The 27131-nt window shown below is 43.5% G+C and overlaps 1 protein-coding gene across 6 annotated transcripts in view; it reads right to left on the bottom strand.

Moving 5' to 3' along the window:
* The window catches only part of LOC127571521 (caM kinase-like vesicle-associated protein), a 139817-nt gene that overhangs the window by 57996 nt on the left and 54690 nt on the right, over positions 1-27131 (bottom strand). For all 6 annotated transcript variants that reach the window (XM_052017958.1, XM_052017957.1, XM_052017962.1 and 3 more), the window contains 2 exons: positions 15335-15442; positions 6286-6417 (listed from right to left, as the gene is read on the bottom strand). In XM_052017958.1, coding sequence (XP_051873918.1) covers positions 6286-6417; positions 15335-15429 — 227 coding nt within the window. In that variant the 5' untranslated portion in view covers positions 15430-15442. The remainder of the gene's footprint in view (positions 1-6285; positions 6418-15334; positions 15443-27131) is intronic.

Here is a 27131-nt window from a genome sequence, read left to right on the forward strand (position 1 = left end):
GAATTGTTAATACTATTTTTGCAGAAATCCTATATGTGGATAACTTTAACCAACTGCCTGGAAACAGAGTCCTGAATTACTCCTGGAAGTATAACATGAAGAACACTGTTCAAGTCTTTCCTTATCTTTTCCCAGGTAATAAGTAACAGAGCAAGGCACTGAATTGAATGAAACAAAGTAAGATCATTCAAATACAAACTCTCTCACAAAGACATAAGTGAAACAACGGATTAGCACAGTAATGAGCTGGAAAAGTAAGGGGAGATAGTTTTGGAGATGAGTCAGAGATGAAAGCAGATAGCCACTACTGTGACCCATATCTTCAGTGTCTGAAGGTCAAAGCGTGAGGACATTCCTATAGTTCCCCCAAGGATTAGAGAGATGCAGAGGAGCACTGTCTTGGAGAAATGTGATCACAAGGCTAAGAATCACTGCTCCAAGGATCAGGCAGAGTTAGCAACAACACTTAAAGCCTCAACTCTTAGATTTGACAGCATGAGTTGGGTATTTTGTGACTGAGAGCTAGCAAACAAAAAGCAATTCTGGACAGCAGCATAACTTTGGTTCCCGGTGAGAGGAAGTTAGGGTTGAGTCAGAAGGAAACAGAACTTGATCCTAAAAAATTAAACTAACATTCCAGTGCATCATTAATGGATGTGCATTGTTATGTTTGATTATATGTTGCTTTTCTCATTTGAGGATATCGCTGTCAAGGTCAATATTCATTGTCCATCTCTAATTGCCCTTGGGTAGGTGGTGATGAACTATCTTCTTGAATTGTTGCAGTCCTTCTAGTGAAGATACTCCCAGAGTGCTGTTCTGTAGGAAATCTTGGCTCAGCGATGCTGAATGAATAGTGTTCTATTTCCAAGTCGAGAAAGTCAAAAGTCAAGTAATATAACTGGTGCAGGTAACACCAATTTGTCAACAAGCTTGAACAAACAGCATAATCATCTGTCTATCACCCCTCCTCACTTGAATCCACTAATCACTTGCCAGCCTTTGCTCCACCCCTTCCCCTCACCTCTTTATACTATCTCCCCTCTACTCTTTCAGTCCGGATGAAGGGTCTCGACTTGAAAAGTCAAGTTCATTTCCCTCCACAGATGCTGCCTGACATGTTGAGTTCCTCCAGCATCTTGTGTGTTGCTCCAGATTCCAGCATCTGCAGTCTCTTGTGTCAGTATTATCATCTGGTTCAGATAATCTGTTTCAGAGAACTGTTGGGGGGGGGGGGGGTGGTGGGAATAGATTCTGACCAGCAAACCCCGGGATAATTGTCACTCTCTTCAAACTAGCTTCATGGGATTTTTCACAGGCAGGGGCCGAGATCTAATATCTCATCTGGAAGATGGTACTTTGGAGTGTGCAGCCTCTCAATACTACACTGGAGTGACAGCCTGCATTTTGTGCTTTGGGCCTTGGGAATGGAACTAATAACTTAGAAACGAGAATGCTAACAATTCAGCACAGCTGTGAGCCAAGCAACAAGATGCTGGAGGAACTCAGATCTTGTTGGCCATGGCATCTACGTGGTTCGACCAGGACATGAAGACCCTTCATCTGGACTGAATATAAAATAAGTAGCTGTGGGGGTTAGTGGGCTTGTAGTAAATGCCAGTGGATAGTCTGTCTCCTGAGATGGAGACAGAGAGATCAAGAAAGGGGAGAGAGGTGTCGGAAATGGACCAAGTGAATCTGTGGGTACGTAACAGCGTTAATTAAATTGACGAGCTCTGCATGGGTGCAGGAGGCAGCATCTGGGAGCCAACCTTTCATGCACTACAACATGCTTATTCCTAGTGAAGACCTTGTGAGAATAGAACTGTGGGCACCTAACTGGTGCCAGAATCCTTCTCTTGTAGTTTCTTCCACCTCTACGCTTTCTGAAAATGAAAAGGTCACCTCTGCCCAGAATGCAGAATGACTTTATTAGTCACATGTACATCAAAACACACAGTGAATTGCATCTTTTTGCGTAGAGTGTTCTGGGGGCAGCCTGCAAGTGTCGCCACGCTTCCAGCGCCAACATAGCATGCCCACAACTTCCTAACCTGTACGTCTTTGGAATGTGGGAGGAAACCGGAGCACCCGGAAGAAACACCCACGCAGTCACGGGGAGAACGTACAAACTCCTTACAGACGGTGGCCGGAATTGAACCCGGGTCACTGGAGCTGTAAAGCGTTATGCTAACCGCTACACTACCGTGCCTGAACTCCCAGAATGCAGAATAATTAGCGCAATAACTAGTGACCTTTGAGTAGAATGAATGCTGGGTGATTATCCTTCAAAACAAAGTATCTATATTGTACTTCAACACACTGACAGTGAGATCTTTTCTTAACTCATCAACAACCCATTAAGATGGTGTAGCGTTCTGAATCAAATTTGATGGGAATTTATTGCTTATACAACATAGCCTTCATAATACTCAACCTGAAGGTTTCAGCCCCAAGTCCAAGGAATCAATATTTAAATAAAATATCCAACTTAATATTATATAATACGCATTTAAGACATTGAAAAAAATGAATGGAAATGTCCAGAGCTGATCGGCACTGCCATCACAAATCAACATGACTCAGAAATTCAGCCCATCAGTAAGCCTAGAGGTGCTTTGTACTCTGTCTCTTAAAGTCATTCTATTGAGTTCAGTGCCTGAGATTGAAGATATTATTTAGCCCTACCAGTCAATAATGAGTCTCGAGGTTTTAGGATTTAGATGGCACCTTTGACATGGAGAAATTACACAGGAGGGCCTAAATTAGGCACAAATTAGCCTCAGTTCAAAGATGGAGACCACAAGAAAGGTGAAGCTTTAGTAAATGTATTGAAGAAGAGGGAGAGAGTCAGAAAGGCAAAATATTCTAAGGAGGGGCTTCTAAAGCCTGAATGTCTGAAGACAATAGAGAGTCATATGACACAGAAAAATTCAGGGATGTAGAAGAGCCCAGAACTGGAGGAACGCAGAGTATTTGGAGGTTTGTAGGGTTAGGGAAGGCTGCAGAGAAACTGGGCCAGGGGAAAGGGGTTGGTTGTGTGTCGATAATAAGACTTGCATGCAAATAGACAATTGATATATTCGTTCACAACTTTTTATTTAAATATAGTTTTGGTTTTGGTTTATTATTGTCACTCGTACCGAGGTACAGTTAAAAGCTTGTCTTACAAACCGATCATACAGGTCAATTCATTACACAGTGCAGTTACATTGAGTTAGTACAGAGTGCATTGAGGTAGTACAGGTAAAAACAATAACAGTACAGAGTAAAGTGTCACAGCTACAAAGAAAGTGCAGTGCAATAAGGAGCAAGGTCACAACAAGGTAGATCGTGAGGTCATAGTCCATCTCATTGTATAAGGGAACCGTTCAATAGTCTTATCACTGTGGGGTAGAAGCTGTCCTCAAGTCTGGTGGTATGTGCCCTCAGGGACCTGTATCTTCTACTCGATGGAAGAGGAGAGAAGGCAGAATGTCCCGGGTGGGTGGGGTCTTTGATTATGCTGGCTGCTACACCAAGACAACGAGAGGTAAAGACAGAGTCCAAGGAGGGGAGGCTGGTGTCCATGATGCGCTGGGCTGTGTCCACAACTTTCTGCAGCTTCTTGCGGTCCTGGGCAGAGCAGTTGCCGTACCAAGCCGTGATACATCCAGATAGGATGCTTTCAATGGTGCATCAGTAAAAGTTGGTGAGAGCCAAAGGTGACAAACCAAATTTCTTTAGCCTCCTGAGGAAGTAGAGGCACTGGTGAGCTTTCTTGGCTGTGGCATCTACATGATTTGACCAGGACAGGCTGTTGGTGATGTTCACTCCCAGGAACTTGCTCTCAACCCTCTCAACCTCAGCACCATTGATGTAGATGGGTGCATGTACACCGCCCCCTTTCCTGAAGTCAATGACCAGAGCTTTTGTTTTATTGACATTGAGGGAAAGGTTGTTGTCATGACACCATTCCACTAAGCTCTCTATCTCCTTCCTGTACTCCAACTCACCGCTGTTTGAGATACGGCCTACAACGGTGGTATCATCTGCAAACTTGTAGATGGAGTTAGAGCAGAATCTGGCCACACAGTCGTGAGTGTATAGGGAGTAGAGTAGAGGGCTGAGGACACAGCCTTGTGGGGCACCAGTGTTGAGAATAATCGTGCCAGAGGTATTGCTGCCTATCCTCACTGATTGCGGTCTGTTTGTTAGAAAGTCAAGGATCCAGTTACAGAGGGAGGTGTTGAGTCCTAGGTCTGAGTTTGGTGACAAGCTTGCTTGGGATTATTGTATTGAAGGCAGAGTTCTAGTCAATAAACAAAAGTCTAACATAGGTCTTTACTGTCCAGATGCTCCAGAGCCGAGTGTAGGGCCAGGGAGATGGCATCCGCTATAGACCTGTTTCGCCGACAGGCAAATTGCAATGGGTTCAGGTTGTCTGGGAGGCTGGAGTTGATGTGTGCCATGACCAACCTCTCAAAGCACTTCATGATGGTGGATGTCAGAGCCACTGGTCGGTAGTCATTGAGGCACGTTACCTTGCTTTTCTTCAGTACCGGGATGATAGTGGTCTTCTTAAAACAGGAGGGAACCTGAGATTGAAGCAGGGAGAGGTTGAATATGTCCGCAAATACTTCTGCCAGCTGATCAGCACAAGATCTGAGCACGGGGCCCAGGACACCATCTGAGCCAGGTGCTTTCCTCGTGTTCACTCTCCGGAAGACTGATCTTACGTCCTCCACCGTGATCACAGGTTCAGCTGCGTTGGTGGCTGTCAGGGAGGATGGTGACAATCCACTTCCCTTTTGTTCAAAATGCGCATAGAATGCGTTAAGTTCATCAGGAAGGGATGCGCTGTTGTTAGCTATGCAGCCCGACTTTGTCTTGTAGCCTGTTATGGCATGTAAGCCCTGCCATAACTGGCGGCTGGTCAGGGACTCTATTTTGAGTCGGTATTGCCTCTTGGCATCCCTGATAGCTTTCTGAAGGTCATACCTCAATTTCTTGTACAGATCAGGATCCCCAGATTTGTGTTCAGCAGTTCTTGCCTTCAGTAGGGAGTGGATCTCCCGGTTCATCCATGGTTTCCTGTTTGGGAACACCCGTATAGGCTTTGGTATTAGTTAGTGATTGTGGTATAAGCAAAGATGGAGAAAAAAAAGTGGGCTTCCAAGCCCTAATGCTGTTTCCTTGTTCCTGCGATTAGCGATACTATCACCTCTGTGGATAAGTGTTGTCAGTCTCACGCATGGATCTGGGAGACCGGATGGCAAGAAGTGAGTTGGAACACCAGCCTCTGTTTATATCAATGGTGCCGAGGTCAAGAGGGTTGAGAGCTTCAAGTTCCTAGGAGTGAACATCACCAATGGCCTGTCCTGGTCCAACCATGTAGATGCCACGGCCAAGAAAGCTCACCAGTGCCTCTACTTCCTCAGGAGGCTAAAGAAATTTGACATGTCCCCAATGACCTTAACTAATTTTAATCAATGCACCACAGAATTCATCCTATCCGGAAGTATCATGGCTTGGTATGGCAACTGCTTTGCCCAAGACCGCAAGAAACTGCAGAGAGTTGTGGACACAGTCTCCCCTCCATGGACTTGTCTATACTTCTCACTGCCTCAGTAAAGCAACCAACATAATCAAAGACCCCACCCATCCTGGACATTCTCTCTTCTCCTCCCTCCCATCAGGCAGAAGAAACAAAAACCTGAAAGCACGTACCACCAGGCTCAAGGACAGCTTCCATCCCGCTGTTATAAGATTATTGAACTGTTCCCTAGTATGATAAAGTGGACTCTTGACCTCACAATCTACCTCGTTATGGCCTTGCAACTTATTGTCTGCCGGCACTGCATTTTCCCTGTAACTGTAACACTTTATTCTGCATTCTGTTATTGTTTTCCCTTGTACTACTGCAATGCACTGTTGTAATGAAATGACCTGTATGGATGGCATGCAAAGACAAAGTTTTTCACTGTACCTCGGTTAATCTGACAATAATAAACCAATATACCAATTTACCAGATTTTATTCTTACATATTGTGGCTGAAAAGAGCAAGATCTTATCTTTGCTTTTTAAGCCTACTCAATATTCACTCTATGAATAGAACTATCTTCTTTAAACTTGACAGCTGCAGAAACAACTGCAATCAAAAGAATGAAATGTTGACTCTTCTCATACTGGGTTCAATGTTAGGCAAGGAAGTTAAAATGGGGGTTGCACATGACTTAAGTACCGTATGCTGGTGATGGATTAACTTCACAATGCAAGAGGTGACACAGTTGTAGGGACTTACATGTTTAAAATCATAATTTCATTTTTTGCCGCCTTTCTAACTTTTCTTCCATCTTTCTTTAAAAACTTCTTGCAAGTGTACATTTTTCCGGTTGATTTCTCTTTTGCCCGTAATATTTCGCAGAACTCCTCCCTGTATTTAAAAAGGAGAGAGAGGAATAAAATGAGAAACTCCATATCATATCATCAGTTAATTTCTGAACTTCATTAAGAAATTCAACTCCATGAGAACAATGGGACCATAGACAGACTAACACTTTCATTAAGATTTTCTTGTTATGTATAAGCTACCTATGCTTGGGTCTTTTTGAAAATTGAAACTTGCTGATGTAGTAAATGCTGAGGAAATAGTAATAGACTTTGAGCCATAGATTCATAGAGCCATAGAGCAATACAGCATGGAAACAGACCCTTAGGTCCAACTCATCTACTGACCAAGATGCCCTTCTAAGCTAGTCCCATTTTCCTGTGTTTGGGCCATATCCCTCTAAACCTTCCCTATCCATGTACTTATCCAAATGTCTTTTAAATGTTGTTTTCATACCTGCCTCAACTACCTCCTCAGGCAGCTCGCCATTTATCCACCACTCCCTGCGTGAAGAAGTTGTCCGTCAGGTCCCTTTTAATCTTTCCTCTCTCACCTTAATCCTATGCCCTCTCGTTTTTGATTCCCTTTCCCTGGAAAAAAGACTGTGTGTGCCCCTCATGATTTTATATACCTCTGTAAGGTCATCCCTCTTATGGTCCAAGGAATAAAGTCCTAGCCTGCTCAACCTCCCTATAATTCAGGCCCTCAAGTCCTGGCAAGGACAAAGGTACTTTCGGGAGGACATGGGCAGACTTGGTGAAATAGGCAAATGCATCACATGTTATTTAATGCAGATAAGCCTAAGTACCATTCTAGGTATAGGAACTGGAAGGGAAAAGCAGTGTAACCAGGCAGCAATATTTTAAACAGATGCAACCACAGACGGGCCTGATTTACAATCACCGAAGATGGCAGAACAATTTGATAAGAGAGTAATTGGTGTACCTGGCTTTGTAAATTGGGGCACTGACTACAAAAGCAAGGAAGTCAAGTTAACCCTCTATGGATGATTCAGTTTCAGCTAGTGTACCATGGAAAATTTTCAGCACCATGGCTTAAGGAAGGGTCACAGAGGTAACCTTTTGGGAGTTTGATGAGGAAGGATTGCACATAGAACATAGAACACTACAGCACAGTTAGAGGCCCTTTGGCCCACAATGTCGTGCCGACATTTTATCCTGCGCTAAGATCTATCTAACCCTTCCCTCCCACATAACCCCCTATTTTTCTATCATTCATGTGTCTATCTAACAGTCTCTTAAATGTCCCTAATGTATCTGCCCCCACAACCTCTGCAGGCAGTGTGTTCCATGCACCCACCACTCTCTGTGTAAAAAGCTTACCCCTGACATCCCCCTTATACCTTCCTCCAATCACCTTAAAATTATGTCCCCTCGTGTTAGCCATTGTCACCCTGGGAAAAAGTCTCTGACTGTCCACTCGATCTATGCCTCTTATCATCTTGTACACCTCTATCAAGTCACCTCTCATCCTCCTTCTCTCCAAAGAGAAAATCCCCAGCTCGCTCAACCTATCCTCATAAGACATGCTCTCCAATCCAGGCAGCATCCTGGTAAATCGCCTCTGCACCCTCTCTAAAAGCTTCCACATCCTTCCTATAATGAGGCGACCATTATGCTGGGATTATTTTAGTTAGAGCTGAGAAAATTAAAGGAAGAATTATAAAAGAGGTGTTTCAAATTGCCTAAATTTATAGCAATGCAAGAAAGAAGAATTTGTTGACACGAGAGCTGGAGGAACTCGGCAGGCCGGGCAGCGTCTGTGGAGGGAAATGGACAGTCGACGTTTCGGGTCGAGACCCTTCATCTGGACTGAAAGATAGAGGGGAGATAGTTGAAAAAGGTGGAGGGAAGGGGGTGGAGCAAGAGCTGGCAGGTGGATCCAGGTGAGGGGAGGTGATAGGTGGTAAGTGAATTTGTCCCTTTGCCAAATAGTTATTATTTAATTTATTTTTAAAAAAGAACTAGAGGGGGAAATGAGGTTGTTTTTTTTTTCAAATGGAGGATTTTGAAATCCAGAATGGAATACATGAATGGAGACATAAAAAATTCTGCAGATGCTGGAATCTGGAGCAATACGCAAAAAGCGCCGGAGAAACTCAGCGGGTCAGGCAGCATCCATGGAGGGAAATAAACAGTCGACGTTTTTGGGCCGAGACCCTTCATCAGGACTGGAAAGGAAGAGGGCAGAGGCCAGAGGCCAGAATAAGGTGGGGGGAGGGGGAGGAGCACGAGCACACGCAGGCAGGGGAGAGGTGAGTTCAGGTGAGAGGGGGGAAGGTAGGTGGGTGGGGGAGGGGAGAGAAGATGTAATAAACTGAGAGGTGAGAGGTAAAAGAGACAAAGGGGTGAAGAAGAAGGAATCCAGTAGGAGAGGGCAGTGCACCATGGAATAAAGGATGGGGGAGGGGAGGGGAGGAGATGGGCAGGTCATCAAGGCGGGGGAAGGGAGCCACAGGAATAAGGGAAGACAAAGGAGTGGGGGGGGGGGGAAGAAAAAGAAAGGGTAGAGTTTCTGGAAGTTAGAGAAATTGATGTTGAGGCCGTCAGGTTGGAGACTCCCAAGGCGGAATATGAGGTGTTGTTCCTCCAACCTGCGTCTGGCCTCAACGTGGCAGTACAGGAGGCCATGGATAGACATGTCAGTGTGGGAATGGGATGTGGAATTGAAGTGGGTGGCCACCGGGAGGTCCTGGCTGTTGCGGCGGACGGAGCGAAGGTGCTCGACGGAGCGGTCACCCGATCTGCGTCGGGTCTCACCGATGTACAGGAGGCCACACCAGGAGCACTGGATGCAATAAATGACACCCCCGGACTCACAGGTGAAGCGTGGCCTCACCTGGAAGGATTGGCTGGGACCCTGAATGGCGGTGAGGGAGGAGGTGTAGGGACAGGTGCAGCACTTGGTGCGGTTGCAGGTATAAGTGCCAGAAGGGGTTATCAGTGAGGAGGCATGAGTGGACAAGGGAGTCACAGAGAGAGTGGTCCTTACACAAAGTGGAGAGAGGGGGTGAGGGAAAGGTGTGCCTGGTGGTGGGATCCCATTGGAGGTGGCAGAAGTTGCGGAGAATGATGTGTTGGATACGGAGGCTCATGGGGTGGTAGGTGAGGACAAGGGGAACCCTGTCCCTGTTATGTTGGCAGGGGGAGGGGCTGAGGGCAGACGTGTGGGAAGTGGAGGAGATGCAGGTAAGGGCAGCATTGATGGTGATGGAAGGGAAACCCCAGATATTGAAAAAGGAGGACATCTCTGATGTCCTGGAATGGAAAGCCTCATCATGGTAACAGATGCGGCGGAGGTGGAGGAACTGGGAGAACGGGATGGTGTCCTTACAAGTGACAGGGTGGGGTGTAATTAAGGTAACTGTGGGAGCCAGTGGGTTTGTAGAAGATGTCTGCAGTTAATCTGTCTCCGGAGATGGAGACAGAGAGATCCAGAAAGGGGAGAGAGGTGTCAGAGATGGACCAAGTGAATCTGAGGGCAGGGTGGAAGTCGGAGGCAAAGTTGATGAAATTGATGAGCTCAGCGCGGGTGCAGGAAGCAGCACCAATGCAGTCATCAACGTAATACATGAAAGAGTGGTGGAGGCAGATTCCAAAGGAACTTTCAAAAAGCAGTTGGAACTTGAAGATGACTGATTTGCGGAACTATGAGGGAAAAGAAGGGATGTGAGACTAACCTAAACAACTTCAAAGAGGCGGTATTTTCATGTTAAGGCAAAGAGTTCCCTTGATGCTGAAGGATACCATGATCCTCAATTGGAATAAGTAATTGTGTCTGATTACTGGAATGAGAAAAAGAATGAAAACACCAGAAAAATGTGTCGTGAAAAGATCATCTTTCCCATTTTGCCTGTGTTGTTTGTGGATCTGATGCTTAATCAATGCACTGACCCCCAATTCAATACAGTTCCATCCAGAAAATAAATTGAATAGAAGGACAAAGGGATCCAGGCTGAACAAATCCTGAGCAGGAGTACCACCAGCTAGCAGAACAATTATAAATGTTAACCATGCACTTGGGAGATAAAGTTCAAAATCAGTGGATATGTTAAATTTTTGCAAGGCATGATCATGCCAGAGGTAGAGCGCATGACACTGTTCTATCTTAAGGTACCATATGCTGGATAATAATTTACAAGGATGGTATCAATCCTGAGGGATTGCAGTCAGAAGGAAAGATTGGATTAATTGGGGATTTTCCCTTTAGAAGAGAGGCAGAGGTGATCTGATCAAAGTCTTTATCAGAGGTGGAGAGAGTTGGGAAGAGAATTGATTTTGGCCACTTGTGCTAAGTAAGTGAAAGGATATTAGTCTCCCGTTATACCCGCCTCCTGACATTTGGTTCTGTTGACTCAAAAGAACAAAATATTCCAAAGTGGGGGCCTTCAATACAAAAGGGTCACTGATAAATCCTGCAGGAAAATAAGGAAATTTCTTTCCTCAAAGAGTGGTTGGAATCCAGAACTCCAATCACAAGGTGCAGTGATTAAGTCCAGTCCTGATGAAGGGTCTCGGCCCAAAACGTCGACTGTTCATTTCCCTCCATACTTGTTGCCTGACCTGCTGAGTTCCTCCAGCATTTTGTGTGTGTTGCTCCAGATTTCCAGCATCTGCAGTCTCTCTTGTGTCTTGGCAGTGATTAAGTTGTTGGACTAGTATCCAGAGGTCTGGATCATTGATTCAGAGATGCACTTAAAATCCTGTCAAATCAGCTGGGGAATTTAAATTCAAACAATTAAATAAATCTTGAATTAAATTAAGTATTAATTGCAGTATCGGTAGCCAAGAAACTACCAGGTTGCTTTGAAAATCCATGTGTATCATTGGTGTCTTGCATGGAGAGGAACCTTTAACTGGGCTGACTCATATCTGACTCCAGACCTCGCAAAGTGGTTGACTCTTAAATATCTCTTCTTAAGGATGGACAATAAATGCCACCATTGCCAGTAATGTCCACATCCAGTGAATGAATAAAATGCTGAAGTTAATGCTTTTGAAAAGGAGTTAGACACAAGAGAAGTGGGAGCAAAGAGATATGCTGCAAAGTTGAGGTGACGTAGCTAGAATGGGGGAAGATTTGGTTTCCACAGACTAGTTGAGATGAAAGGCCAGATTCTGTGTTAAACACACATGTAATTCCCTGTAATTTTCACTATCTGAACATGAGTGAAGCCCTGACCAAGCATCAGTTTCATTACCGACCTCAATGGTTGTACAAAGGCCTTGAAGCTCTTTCCCCTACTATGCTCTGTACTGCTTATGTTTTTGCCTCTGCCTCAGAAGTTTATGAGAAAGACTGTTACAGAACATGTTAATCCACCAGTCAGGCAGGTCTCTGACACTTAACACCATCCAAAAAATGCTGGAACTATAAAGTTAGTCCATCCATACTTAATGAGGGAAAAGGTGGACAATTTTCATAAACCTCCATTTTCATTTCAGTTCACTTGTGGATTTCTTTTCTTTTTATTGGTCCCAAAGAGCTAAGGTGGGGTTAGGGACATGATTAGATGCCTAATGAAATTCTACTCTTCTCCAGCCTGGATTTCAATCAGATTTCCTCAGGGACAGCTTTTGCAAGGCACAAAGAGGATAATAGGTAGCTTAGACAAGTCGCTTGTTGAACAACATTAGGAAATTCACTAATCTGTGAGTTCAGCAGAATTTCAAAGGCGGTTCTGAATTTAAATTTGGATTTGCATTGTTCAGATCAATTGGAACTTCAATTAACCTTTGCTTTCAAGGGAAGCACATTTATGCAGGTAATATTTCCACATTCAAAACCAGTGGGCTAGAAAATTCACACTGGGACAAGAAATCCAATAACTAGAGCTCACAATCCTTGTCTCTTTCCCTTTTTATGCAGATTAAAAAAGATGATTTTTTTTAAGGACAAAAAGCCATCGATTTGGAATTAGTCATTCCAATCATTCAGGAACTGACAATTCCTTCTTGGAACAGATATAGGCATTTCTGACAGTAGACACTTCAACAGTCCTCTCCATTAAATTATTTCACAGGCCTTTTACCATTGAGAGCAAAACATTCTTCCTGATTTTTCTCATTCCTTCCAATTTTTGATTGGAGGCTTTCATCATAATGAAAACTCTCAGTATGAATTTTGCAAGGGATCTTTCTGAATTATTAAAATAAACTTTAATTGGGTCACTTTTTCCATAGACAATAACTTTTTTATTTCATCATGAATATTTTTCACGCCTGGAATCATGCTGATTGCTTCTGTAAGCTCAATGGGAGCAATAATATTGTTCCTATGATCAGGCAACTAGAACCTCATCAAATAGTCTGTAGCAATAGTTCAGTCACTTTTGATTTATCTTTTTTCTTACACAGTCGTCTTATTTTTTGCTGGAAATACTTAGCAGAGAAATTGAGTTAATGTTTCAGGTTGATGATTTTTTTATCTGAACTGGAAAAATCAGAACTAAAACACGGTTTAAGATTCAGAGAAGGGAGGGGGGTGGAGAGAATAAAGGAAATGTCTGTGAAAGTGACACAAAGTGAAACTGGCTGAACATGGATACGGAGGCTTGTTAAACACCGCTGATATTTCTGGAATAAATGTATATAGATGAATGGGAACAGAAAAGAGAAATAAAGTCAGCTAGAACTGTGAGGTGGAAAGTTTCATAGTTGCTGGAAACTTGAAAGCAAAGGAAATACTGGAAACATTTCAGCAGGTCAAGCAGGATCCGCAGACGGAGAAAAAGAGTTAACTTTATAGGTTAACTGGCCAGTTCTGGTTACCTGAAATTGTTGAATTCAATGTTGACTCCTAAGGGATGTATGTGTGCCTAGCTGGAAGATGATATGCTGTTCATTGAACTTATGTTGGGCTTCATTGGAACAGTGTACTAGCCCTGGTCATGCAATCCACACCCGGGCCATTGATTACGTTAAAATATTTCTCCTCATGTCACTTTTGCTTCTTTTCCCAACAGTGTAGGAGCCAAAGACGGAGACGTCAGAGTTGAAGTGGAATGGAGAATTAAAGTGACAGGCAACTGGAAGCCCAGGATCACCCTGCAGACTCAATGGAAAGTGGTCACACAGTCTGCACTTGCCTTCTCCAATGCATAAGAAAAGACACTGTGAGCACTGAATGCAAAGGGAAAAGTACAATCATAATCATAGTCTCTAGTTTGTATCAGAACTGGCCAGTTCAGATGGAAATTCGTTTCTCTCTCTCCACAGAGGCTGCCCACTCTGCTGAATATTTCCAACATTCTCTTATACAGCACGGAAACAGGCCCTTCAGCCCAACTTGTCCAGCTGACCAAGGTTCCCATCTAAGCTCGCCCCATTTGGCGCATATCCCTCTAAACTTTTCCTATCTACGTACCTGTCCAAGTGTCTTTTAGATGTTGTTATTGTACCCGCCTCAACCACTTCCTCTGGCAATTCATTCCATATATGGACCATCCTTTGGGTGAAAAAGTTGCCCCTCAGGTTCCTATTAAATCTCTCCCCTCTCACCCTAAACCTATACCCTTGAGTTCTTGATTGCCCAAGCCGGGGACAAAGACTGTGCGCATTCACTCTATCAATTATGAGGGGTAAAATTTCATACACCTCTATAAGGTTACCCCTCATTCTCCTATGTTCCGATGAATAAAGTCCCAGCCTGCTTAACCTCTCTCCATAACTCAGTCCTTCGAGTCCCGGCAACATCCTCATAAATTTCCTCCGCACTCTTCCCAGCTTGATAGCATCATGCCATTCTGTTTTATTTCATATTTCCAAGGATCGTATTCTCTGCTTCACAGTTCCAGCGTTGTGTTTCCCTCTCCTCCGTTCTCATTTTTTCCCCTCCGTGTACACTTCCTCCGCTCAGATTGGCTGCACCTAACAAGTCTTCCACACACTCATTCAGTCAGCACCACCACTTGTGCCATTTAGTCTCTGTCAGTCTTCACCCACTGCGGAAATCCCCCTCTGCTCTCCCCACCTGAAAAGAATTCATCTCATTCTCTTGGACGAAAGTTCATCAATCTGAAACATTAATGCTGTTTCTTCCTCCACCGATGCTGCCCGACCTGCTGGAGTATTTCTCACATTCTCTGTTGTTAGCACAGATTTCCAGCATCTGCAGTGGAGTAGCACCTCCTTCCCTTTATTCCATGGTCTCCTGTCCTCTCCTGTCAGATTCCGTCTTCTTCAGCCCTTTGCCTCTTCCACCTCTCACCTTCCAGCTTCTCACATCACTCCCACTCCCCTCCCACCCCCACCTATCTACCTACCCCCCCTCTCACCTGGACTCACCTATCGCCCACCAGCTCGTGCTCCTCCCCCTCCCCCCACCTTCTTATTCTGGCTTCTGCCCTCTTCCTTTCCGGTCCTGACAAAGGGTCCCGACCCGAAATATCGACTGTTCATTTCCCTCCGTAGATGCTCCTGACCCACTGAGTTCCTCCAGCATTTTGTGTGTGTTGCTCCAACATCTGCGGGTTCCTTTTTTGCTTTCCAATATCTCGCTTGCCTTTTTTATTATTCAATGAAGCCAATCATCCTTTTTTATCATTGCATACCTTATTATGTTTCTTCCTTCACTTCAATAATGGCAGCAGAAGCTGGACTTGCCTGAAACAAGCCCTTTGTAATTGGCAGACTGTAGGGACTTTTACTTCATCGATTGGATTCAACTGAATGGGCCAGAACTGAATACATGTATTCTAAATTCACCATGTCTTGATCAATTATCAACGTAGTTCATCTCTAGGTTTACCATTCTGTAAAACTGCATTACATCCCAATAAAGCTCTGTTACCAAATATTGTTCACATCCATCTACTTCTTGCCTCCAGCAGTCAAGCTTTGTAACTTCTGCATTGATTACACTGAATTCTGCATATTAATTAAAGAGTAGCTAACGTCTTACCATGAAAATTATAATCTCCAGGAGAAAAGTGTGTACTTACGTCTTGACTGTTTGTCCCAAATCATATTTGTCCGTCACATCTGAAGGGTTGTTATAGTCCTTTTTTTCACCAAGTGTTATGCAGCCAAAAGGCATTGCTGATGTTTGCCTGTGTGGGAAGCAAAGCAAAGGTGTTTGGTTAGAAAATGCAGCCTTACCAAGATCCATGTAGATGCAGGGCGGCCATTTTTAGATGCACCATCTAGAAAACAGCCTCAAGGTCTTGCCGATATTTGATCTCGGCAGATCAGGCGGCCCAGAACCAGAATGTGGCATCCAGTATCTTGGAAAGAAGTTGGCTCAGGGAGTCTTCCAACTGTCCGTGGTGGCCTGGCCACATTTATAACAGTGATGTTGCATCCACTGGATGCATGGAACAGAACAGCAAATATTTTCTAATATACTGTATGTGTTCAGTTTCATGGCTTGCAGAACTGTGTCAGAATGAAAATCGCTTGTTTTTTTGCAAAGGTACCAAGAACTCAATTTGCTTACACAGTGATGTCAGATGGCAATGGATGACTTGATGGCCTGACAATGGCATTGTTCACTTCCACCGAAGACTGTTGGCACTGGTGTTAGCTGGAGGACTCCAAGCCCAACCTGTGCTGCTGCCTCTGGTTGAGAATGCTCCTTGGTGTTTGCTCCTCCCTGCCTTCCCAATTCCCAGCCCCCGATGTTGATCACATTTCTGCTTTTCTTCAGCTGGCCTCAGGTACGACCATCCAACACCAACCCCAACACCACCCAACATCTCACCTCTTGTATGACCCAATCACACTTACAGGGCAAGTTATTTTACACAGAGAGTGGTAGGTGCCTGGAATGGGCTGCTGGGGGGAGCAGTGGAAGCAAGTACAATAGTGGCATTAAAGAGGCTGTTAGATAGACATAGGGATATGCAGGGAATGGAGGGATACGGATCGTGTGCAAGCAGAAGAGATTTAGTTTAATTTGGCATTGTGTTCAGCACAGATGTGAAGGGCCGAAGGGCCTGTCCCTGTGCTGTACTCTTCTTTGTTTTATGCTGCACAACTCTGTGACTCTAAGTGGAGGAATGGGATTGATGGGATTGCTCTGGCATAGACTTGATGGGCCAAATGGCCTCTGTGTCTGTTGTAAGAAAATATAAGGGAAATATGAGAATATTGCCTAAAGTAAATCAGTAAACTAGCCTGGCTCTGGCTTATTTGTTATCTTAAATGCAGCACGAGAATGTGGCCTCTATCGATATCCACATCCTCGATCCAGTCAAAGTCTCTGGAGAAGAATAACAGAAGATTCCCAGATTTACGCAGTGTCACCCTTCGAGTTAATAACGAGAATATAAATCATGCTTGCGGCAAAAAGATTTACATATATAGTGAGCGTCTCAGACTCTTTACAACACCAGCACACGCCAAGCTTATTTTCATTCCGCAGAACAAGGCAGCACACAACTGATTACTTGTAAAACGAGTGCTATCAAAGCGAGTTATGATTGTGCTGGGAATGGAGCATTCTCCAATTTCAGTCTTGCCTGGTCAGCAAACGGGAGGTGATAAAAGCACTGCTCCAGTGTATTGTGTCATCCCTGGCCTCACTGAATGTCCACCTTTCCTGCATTGTGACATTCCTCATGCAGCATTTCAGCTGGGCTATGTCTTCCTTCAGGAAAGAGTTTCCACTGGCAGGAAGGATGTTAACCGCAGGACACACGATGAAGAGAATCATTGGTAATGCTAAGGCCAGAGATAATGAAAATCCTTTTGTGAGTTGTTACGATTTGGATGATTCTGCCTGAAAGGCCAGTGGAAACTGGTGCAATTTTTAAAAGGAAATTGGGTCTCGCAAGGAAAATATTTGCATTGTAGTGAGGAAAGATCAGAGGGTATTACAGGCACCACAGGGTGAATGGCTTGTCTTCTACACTCTACAGGGGCAGCATAGTGGCACAGATAGTGGAGCTGTCGCCTCATAGCCCCAGCCACCCAAGTTCAATCCTGACCTCCGCTGCTGTTAACGTGGAGTTTGCACGTTCTCCCTATGACTTTATTGGTTTCCCCCGCGTGCTCCAGTTTCCTCTCGCATCCCAAAGACGTGAGAGGGTTGGTAGGTTAACTGGCCACTGCAAATTGCCCTCAATTTATAGGTGAGTGGTTAATCTGGGGAGGAGTTGATGGGAATGTTGGGAGAATAGAACTGGCTTAGTGTAGGAGAAGTGTAAATGGTTACTTTACTGCCCTCATTCTTATGTGGATTTCTTGGATTAATAAACAGACCATCACATCAAACATTGTGGGATCAATGTGTTTCTTTCTAATTAGAAATGCATCGTAATAAATTGATTTTGTGTCAAAATATTACTCTAGTACATTGTACAAACAGCACACAGCCATGCTGAATACCCAGAAGGAAAACAAAGGAGGTGTTAACAGATAGTGTACATAGCCTTTTTTTAAACTCCTGAGATAAATGACATACCCTGCTGTTCCTTGCTGTGCATCCTTTTACATTTTCATGAAGAGTTCTACAACAAGAACTGTGTAATGTTATAAATTATACATGATGAATCACAATGTCACAGTTTGTATTACATATTAATAAGTTAAAGTAGATGGGATATCTTCATACTGCTGGGTTTCGGTTGGTAGATCATGTAAGATACCTTACATATCACTTCCAAAGCCTTAGTGGATCACTGGCTATTCCCCATGTGAAATTCTTTTTCTTGCTTTCTAACCTACATAACTACAAGCTCACTCCGTGGAAACACATACTGAGTATTACTGAAAAATAAAGTAAGAACTCACATTTACATAGCATCTTTGACAACCGGAGTTCAACTCAGAAAAGTGTGAAGGGATACACTTTGGGAGATCGAATATGAAAGCAAGAATACAAGGTTAATGGCAGGACTCTTAGCAGTGTGGAGGAACAGAGAGATCTTGGGGTCCACGCCCATAGATTCCTCAAGGTTGCCGCACAGGTCGATAGGGTTGTTAAGAAGGCATATGGTGCGTTGCCCTTCATTAGTCGGGGTATTGAGTTCAAGAGCCGTGAGGTAATGTTGCAGCTCTATAGAACTCTGGTTAGACCACACTTGGAGTATTGTGTTCAGTTCTGGTTGCCTTATTATAGGAAAGATGTGGAAGCTTTAGAGAGGGTGCAGAGGAGATTTACCAGGATGCTGTCTGGATTGGAGAGCATGTCTTATGAGGATAGGTTGAGCAAGCAAGGGCTTTTCTCTTTGGAGAGAAGGAGGATGAGAGGTTACTTGATAGAGGTGTACAAGATGATAAGAGACAGACAGAGACTTTTTCCCAGGGCAACAATGGCTAACACGAGGGGGCATAATTTTAAGGTGATTGGAGGAAGATATAAGGGGGATGTCAGGAGTAAGTTTTTTACACAGAGAGTGGTGGGTACATGGAACACACTGTGGGCAGAAGTTGTGGGGGCAGATACATTAGGGACATTTAAAAGACTCTTAGATAGACAGAGAAATGGAGGGCTATATGGGAGGGAAGGGTGAGATAGATCTTAGAGCAGGGTAAAATGTCAGCACAACATTGTGGGCTGAAGGGCCTGTACTGTGCTGTAGTGTTCTATGTTCTAACCTCAGGTTATCTCAAATTGTTATATAGCCACTGAAATGTCATAGAGTCCTACAGCACAGAAACAGGCACTTTGGTCCATTGCATCTGCACTGACCACCAAGCACTCATCTACACAAATCCTACATTAATTCCAATTTTTATTCTCTCTACATTCTCAAGTTTTACTACTCATCTACACACCAGGGGAAATTTACAATGACCAATTAACCTACCAACCTGCCTGTCTTTAGGATGTGGGAGGGAACCAAAGCACCCGGAGCAAAACCATGAGGTCACAGGAAGAGCGGTGCACAGGCAGCACCGGAGGTCAGGATTAAACCTGGGCCACTGGAGTCGTGAGCAGCGACTCTACCAGTAGTCCCACCGTGCTGCCCCTAAGTGCTTTTATGAATCTGCTTACTGTTGTGTAACAGAAGACCACAACCAACAATGAAGCAAATGACCAAATTATAGCGTAGGTGAAATAACAACAGAAATGCTGGAAGAACTCAGCCAGTCAAGTAGCATCTGTGGAAAGAGGAACCAGTCAATGTTTTGGGTAAGCAACGTGTCCTCAGAACTGGAGGGAGAGTGGAGGGGTTACAGTTTTCAGTTTTCAGTTTTTGTTTCAGGTACCAGCAACTGCAGTTTAGTTTGTTTTCCTTGATACTTTGGGCAATGGCCAAGGTACATTGAAAACTTGGCTGATTTTCAACTGTCAACAGATCTTTTTTGCTCATCCTAGAAGAATGTAGTGCCATAGGTTATTGCTTCATCTGAAAGATGAGATCTCTGACACTCCAGCACTCCATCAATACAGCAGAGAGGGGCATATTGATTTGCTCATTATTACACTCAAGTCATAGAACAAAGAACATAGAACACTACAGCACAGTACAGGCCCTTCGGCCCACAATGTTGTGCTGACATTTTATCCTGTTCTCAGGTCTATCTAACCCTTCCCTCCCACAGAGCCCCCTATTTTTCTATCATTCATGTGCCTAGCTAAGAGTCTCTGAAATGTCCCTAATGTCTCTGCCCCCACAACCTCTGCAGGCAGTGCATTCCACGCACCCACCACTCTTGGTGTAAAAAACTTACCCCTCACATCCCCTTTATACCTTCCTCCAATCACCTGAAAATTATGTCCCCTTGTGTTACCCATTGTCGTCCTGGGAAATGTGGAAGGATATTTTTAAAATCCATTTTAAAGATCTGAGCAGAGTCACCAAAGCCAGCATTTATTGCCAAACCTAAATGCCCTTGAGAAGGTTGTGATAATTTGAATTGCTGCAGTTCTTCTGGTAAAGGTGCTTCCACAGTGCTGTTGGGGAAGCAGTTTCAGGATAGAGAACCAGTCACAATGAAGGACTGATGTTATATTTCCAAAGCTGGATAGTGTGTGAAAAACACGATGATGCTGGAGTAACTCAGCAAACCAGGCAGCTGTTTTTCATCTAGATTCCAACATCTGCAGTCCTTTGTTTCTCTGGATAGTGTGTGGCTTGGAGCTGAAACTATACTGCAATTTTCTTGACCTTAGGGTATTCCAAAGCACACTGCAGCCAATGAAGTGCTTTTTAAAGTGTGGTTCCTCTTGCAATGTTGGAAATGCAGAGCAAGCTTCCAGAGACAGCAATGTGATAACTTGTTTTCCTATGACTGATAGGACTATGACCCTGCTCTTTTTGAAATAGGGATCTTTTACAACTGTACATTCAGACATTTCAGCTTAATGTCTCACCTGAAGGACAGCATCTCTCACAGTGCAGCACTCTTTTAAGTGCTGCATTGGACTTTCAGCATAGATTTTTGACTGAAGTCTCCGCTGTGGGAGTTGAGCCAACAACCTTCCCACTCTGAGGTAAGAGTGCTAGCAACTGATGGCGATCTCTGCCTTCCATTAATAACCTTTCAAAAACGTGGTTTTAATCAGTTCTTAGCAGATACAACAGCAAAAAACCTAACTGCTAAATTTTCTACTCAGTCAGCATACTGCTCAAACACAAGAGGTGCATTTGAGATCTGGCTGATTGTGATTTATGCCACAGCACAGTGATCAGAAATTGCTTCTTCTCTTATTCTGTATAGTAAAAATATGCAAGAAGAGAATGGTTTGTTCCTCACCTTCCTTCCTCAGCTGGGGTTCTCATACAGTGAGAGAGTCACACAGCAACAAAACATGCGCCTTAGCCCACCAAGTAAACATTGACCATTAGACACCACTTGCACTAAGCCCATTTTTATTCTCCCCACATTCCCATCAACTTCCCTAGATTCTACCAGTCACCTGCGCACTAGGGGCAACTTATGGTGGTTAATTTACCTACCCAACCCGCACACCTTTGGGATGCGGCAAGAAACAGGAGCAACTGGAGGACACCCATGCAGTCACAAGGACAACGTGCAAACTCCACACAGACAGCGCTGGAGGTTTGAATTGAACCTGGATACCTGGAGCTGTGAGGGATCAGCTCTACCATCTGTGTTTCCCCATAAAGAAAAGATATTTCATATTTTCTGATGACATAGAAGAAGGTCACTTGGCCCATCGAGTCAATGCTGGCCCTCAAGAGCAATCCCATTCCCCCACTTATATCCCTGTAACCTATCCTCTCTCACAAGGCCATCATTTTCACCCTGACTCTCCCACCAACCACCTGGTGGGCAGCAAGACTAACTGCTGTCCACAGTGCTGCCCAAACCATACTCCAAACCACACTAAATGTCATTGAAGTACAAACAGCAGTTTTTAATTTCAAAGATGATTTGTATTTAGATAAGTTCACCAGTATTGGGTCAAAGTTATGAGTTGACTTGCTTAATTCAGCTGGAATATCTCAAGCCAACAAGCTAGGCGGACGTTTCCGTGAAGTGTCGGACATGTCCTGCTTTCTGCGTAGTGCCACCTTTTAAACAAGATGTTGACAGGTCTCCAGTGGAGTGGCAGGGTGTGTGTAGAAATGCACAGATTGCCACATTGGATTAGACATCATTCTAGGGACATGTAGAATATTTTAACTACTCACGATAACGTGAAAATAAGCATTCCACATTGACTAAATTTGTGACTGCAAGTAATAAAAAGTATCAATACCAAATCCAGAACAAGCATCAGATCTGTCCAATAACCCAATTGCTTTGGTGCCTACGATTTAATAATTAAGAACAATGAAAAGCAGTGTAAGGTCATGTCTCCTGCGAGTGAAGATAGCGTATTTTCTCGTCTTCTGAATTGATATGCAAAGGATGATCCAAGAGCTGTAGGTTCAACCTGACATTACCTTTGCAATGTATGGCAAACTTCATCACACAAATGGTTTATAGTTCAGAGAACACTGAGGAACCTGAAGGTGCTTGGAGAAGTCTTTTGTTTAATTCAACAACCAATCTGTGTGTCCACATGCATCGTTTAATCTTTCCTCTTTTTGAAAGAAAGAGTGGTTTGTATATTCAAACTATTTGCAAAATTAATATTCCCATGGGATTACTGAGTCTCTTTGATCTTCTCAAATGAACTTGTGTTGTTTGTGTTGCATCCACTTTTTGATTCAATTCAATGGAAACTTGTGCTGCTTTTCCACAGTGTCTGCTGGACCCACTCCACATGCCTCTTTGATATTCTCTTGTATATCTTTTGCCAGAATTAAATAATTCACATGGACACTTCTGATGCTATCTCCCGTTTTCATGAGATATTGTTTTGTACCACACACTTCAGCAATCACTCCAAGAACCGATTTCCAAATGTCACATTTGTTCAGTGGTGTCAACACACAAACTCTATCATGTTGTTTGAATTGTTTCATTCCGTGATTTGAGTCATAATTTTGCTTCTGCCTCCATTTCACCTGTTCTACTCTCTCCTTAAGATTTGGCTCAATCGTGTTCTGAGTCATCAGTACATTAGTAAGTCAGCAGGAGGAGAAACAGTTGTGGAACGTGATGTTGTTCTGTAGTTGAGTGAGAAGTTTGGTTAACTGATGTCTCCTTGTAAAACTTGGCTCTTCAGTGCATTTACAATTCTTGCATGTGCTTAATTCCATTTTGTTTCATAAAACCTTTCTAAAAGGAATAACATGCAGGACCATTGACTGAGACAAGTTCTTCTGGTAAACTGTGACAAGAGGAAATAGATCTCAGTTCTTCAACAGTATGGTCTGTCATAGTCCGAAGTGACTTTCTTTGAGCTATCAATCCCTTTCTCATTAAAATCAATACGCATTTTTTGGAAAGGTCTTCACTGGTTCAACTTTACAAACTTGACAGTCAGTACGTTTCTCCACCAACTCTGCAAGATCTTCATCTTTTCGAGGTCAATAAACAAAACTTTTGGGTAATATCTTCATTCAGGAGCTTTCAAATTGGTAAATTGGTTTGTTTTATTATTGTCACACATACTGAGGTACAGTGAAAAACTTTGTTTTGCATGCCATCCATACAGATCTATTCATTACATCAGTACATCAAGGTAGTACAAGGGAAAAGCAATAAAAGAATGCAGAATATAGGGTTCAGTTACAGAGAAAGTGCAGTGCAGAGAGACATTAAGGTCCAAGGCCATGATGTGAGATGAAGAGTCCATCTTAGTCGAGAGATCCATTCAATAGTCTTATAACAGCGGGATAGCAGTTGTCCTTGAGCCAGGTTGTATATGCTTTCAGGCTTTTGTATCTTCTACCCGATGGGAGGAGGAAGAACCAGGATCAGAATCAGGTTTATTATCACTGACATATGTCGTGAAATTTGTCGTTTTGCAGCAGCAGTACAGTGCAAGACATAAAAATTACTATAAGTTATAAAAATAAATAAATAGTGCAAAAGAGGAATAACGAGGTAGTGTTTATGGGTTCATGGACCATTCAGAAATCTGATGGTGGAGGAGAAGAAGCTGTTCCTGAAACATGAAGTGTGGGTCTTCAGGGTCCTGTACCTCCTCCCTGATGGTAGTAATGTGAAGAGGGCATGTCCCGGGTGGTGAGGGTCCTTAATGATGGATGGTGCCTTCTTGAGGCACCACCTCTTGAAGATGTCCTCGATGGTGGGGAAGGTTGTGCCTGTGATAGAGCTGGCTGAGTCTACAGTCTCTGCAGCCCCTTTCGATCCTGCACATTGGAGCCTCCATACCAGGTGGTGATGTAACCAGTCAGAATGCTCTCCACCGTACATCTGTAGAAATTTGTAAGAGTCTTTGGTGACATTGCAAATCTCCTCAAACTCCTAATGAAGTAGAGCCACTGGCGTGCCTTCTTCATGATTGCATCAATGTGTTGGGCCCAAGACAGATCCTCTGAGATGTTGACGCCCAGGAACTTGAAGCTGCTCACCCTTTCCACCGCTGACCCCTCAATGAAGACTGGTGTGTGAAGAAGAGATAATGTCTAGGGTGGGAGGGGTTTTTGATTATGTTGGCTGCTTTACCTCGACAGAGAGAACTGTAGACAAGAGTCCATGGAGGGAAGGCTGGTTTTCGCAATGTGGAATTCGTTTACTGAAAATAATTGGTAGAACTCTGTTCCAATTTATCACAACCTTCTTCTGTTGACAATTCATTTCACATATTACAACGTGGTTCAATATCTTCCTCTGGACATTTGTCTAATTCAGTCCATCTTTTATTTCACAGACCTGCTTCAGAACAATATCTTTGTGTGTTTTCTCCCTCTTGCTGTTGTCTGAAAGTTATCTTCTACTTCCATTAATCAGAAGATCATGCTTTCACAACATGTCTGAATTCTAGCATGGTAACCTTGACAATGCATCTACAATTACACTTAGTTTCAAGTTTCTGTACTAGACTGTGGAGTCATATTGAGACAAGAGGATGGCCCACGTTCACACTCTCATCTGTACCTTGTTGGTAATCTTAACTTCAGACCAAACACTGCTTCTAAAGGCTTCTGGTCTATGACAAAAGTAACATAGCTGTCCAATAGGAGTTGATGTAAACTTTTCACTTCAAAGATAATTTCTCATATCTCTTTCTCAAATTTCTCATAACCTTTCAGCACATTGAACGGGGGCTATTCAGCCCACTGAGTGCATGCTATGCCTTTAATCCCACTTCCTGTAACCAGTTCTCTCTTCCATGTCCATCAACTCCCCTCTGATTCTCCTGCCACCGACCTAAACTAAGGGACAATTTACAGTCGCCAATCCAAACCTACAACCAACACGTTGTTGGGATGCAGGAGGAAGCTGGAGTATCCGGAAGAAACCCACACCCAGAGAAAGTGCAAACTCCGCATAGCGAGCAGCCCAGGTCAGGACTGAATACCAGTCACTGGAGCTGTGCAGCAGCAGCACTAACTGCTGTCCATATTGTGCCTCGTCCTCCATTCAAGCATAGGTGGTCAGTGTACGTGACCAAAACACAATGGGCATCATGACCATTGTCCATCACACAGCTGATTACTGCTCCTACTCCAGAATTCAAAGCATCTTATACAGGTTTCAATGTATGCACTGTGTGGCAGTGAGCTAACACAGGCTCTTTTTACGTAAGTCACACACCATTTGATGTTCTCGGTTGCTATTCCATTTCTCAGCTTTCTTAAGTGACAGATGTAACGGCATCAGTGCAAGATCTGCCAAAGGATCCAGCATTGTATGGTTCCATGCCTAGATGTGATCTAAACTCTGCATCATTTTCAGACTTCTTTCCTTTCACAATTGCTTCCACCTATTCTTTGCCTGGTTCCCATCCCATTTGCATTCACTTTTAGTCTGAGATAATCTACTTGCTGCACAAATGCACAGTTGCTTCCTCTGAGCTTCACAGTGTGCTTGTCCAATCACTGGCTGCCTCTAGTAGATATTGGTAATTGGTTTATTATTGTCACATGTACCAAGGCACAGTGAAAAACTTTGTTTTGCATGCCATCCATACAGAGCATTTCATTACAACAGCACATTGAGGTAGTACAAGGGAAAACAATAACAGAATGCAGAATAAATTGTAACAGTTACAGAGAAAGTGCTCTCCTCTTCTGTACTTGTGGATATTAATACATCATCTTTGGTGCACAGAGAATGGTCAATCCCTCATAATATCTTGCCCATTGTGGTTGAAGAAAACTTATCCTTATTCAGCTAATCTTATGCATTTAACATATCTGGTTTAGTAAAACTGCCAGCCTCTTATGGAGCTCATTGTCAAGTGCTTGGTTCATTTTCACCATGTAGAACAGCACATGTGGAACAGCCTTGCCCACTTCTGGTATCACTATCACTGGCATTGCCCAGTCACTCTGACTAGTGTTCACCAAAACTTTACTTCATTCTACTTTATCCAGCTCTTCTGTCAGCTGGTTCTTCAGCTGTGATACTGATAGAGGCATACAGTAAACTGGGTTTGCACCTGATTTGATACAAACATGGACGGTGTAACATGAAAGCATCTGAGAACATTTCTGCCGATTTTCCCAATAGTATGTGTAAGTGTGATTTTGAAACATCCACCTCTATCCTGTCTAACTTCAGTTTTTGGACCCAATCTTTCTCTATCAATGTTGATTGATTCATATAATCGCTCACAACCATCTGTGGTTCGATTGCTAAACTTTGTGATGCACTGAACATTTTCTGGGGCCCAGTGACTTCAATGTCTTTACTCAACTATGTTTTCATTCACTTGTTTTCATTCACTTCATGAACAATATAGACATGTGTGACTGTGACTGAATAAGCTGCTGCTTTGTCGATACACTGACCATTTGGCCATGCCTTTGTCTTGTAGTTTTGCAGCTTTACCCATTACCCCTGATGGTGTAAATGCTACATAAGCTCAATTCTACGTTGTTCACACTGGCTTTAAGGCTGTGTAGACCATCGCTCTGTGGCTTCTTGCTGCAAACACTTCCCCTCAGTGAAGAAATCAGACTACTGGAGTTGATTTAATCATTACCTTGGTTTTAGACTTGCACGCTGAGGCTATGTATTCTTTTCACTGACAATTAAAATGTTTACAATTTTAATTGGTTGAGAACTTCAGGTTCCTAGGTGTAAATATCACCAACAATTTGCTCTGGCCCAAGAAAGCATATCAACACCTCTACTTCCTCAGAAAGCTTAAAAAATTTGGCATGTCCCCATTGACTCTTACCAATTTTTACAGATCCACATAGAAAGCATCCTACCTAGATGCATCACAGCTTGGTATGGCAACTGCTCTGCCTGGGACCACAAGAAACTGCAGAGAGTTGTGGACCTAGCCCAGCA

The sequence above is a fragment of the Pristis pectinata genome, chromosome 6, assembly GCF_009764475.1.
Source record: "Pristis pectinata isolate sPriPec2 chromosome 6, sPriPec2.1.pri, whole genome shotgun sequence".
Taxonomy (NCBI): Eukaryota; Metazoa; Chordata; class Chondrichthyes; order Rhinopristiformes; family Pristidae; genus Pristis; species Pristis pectinata.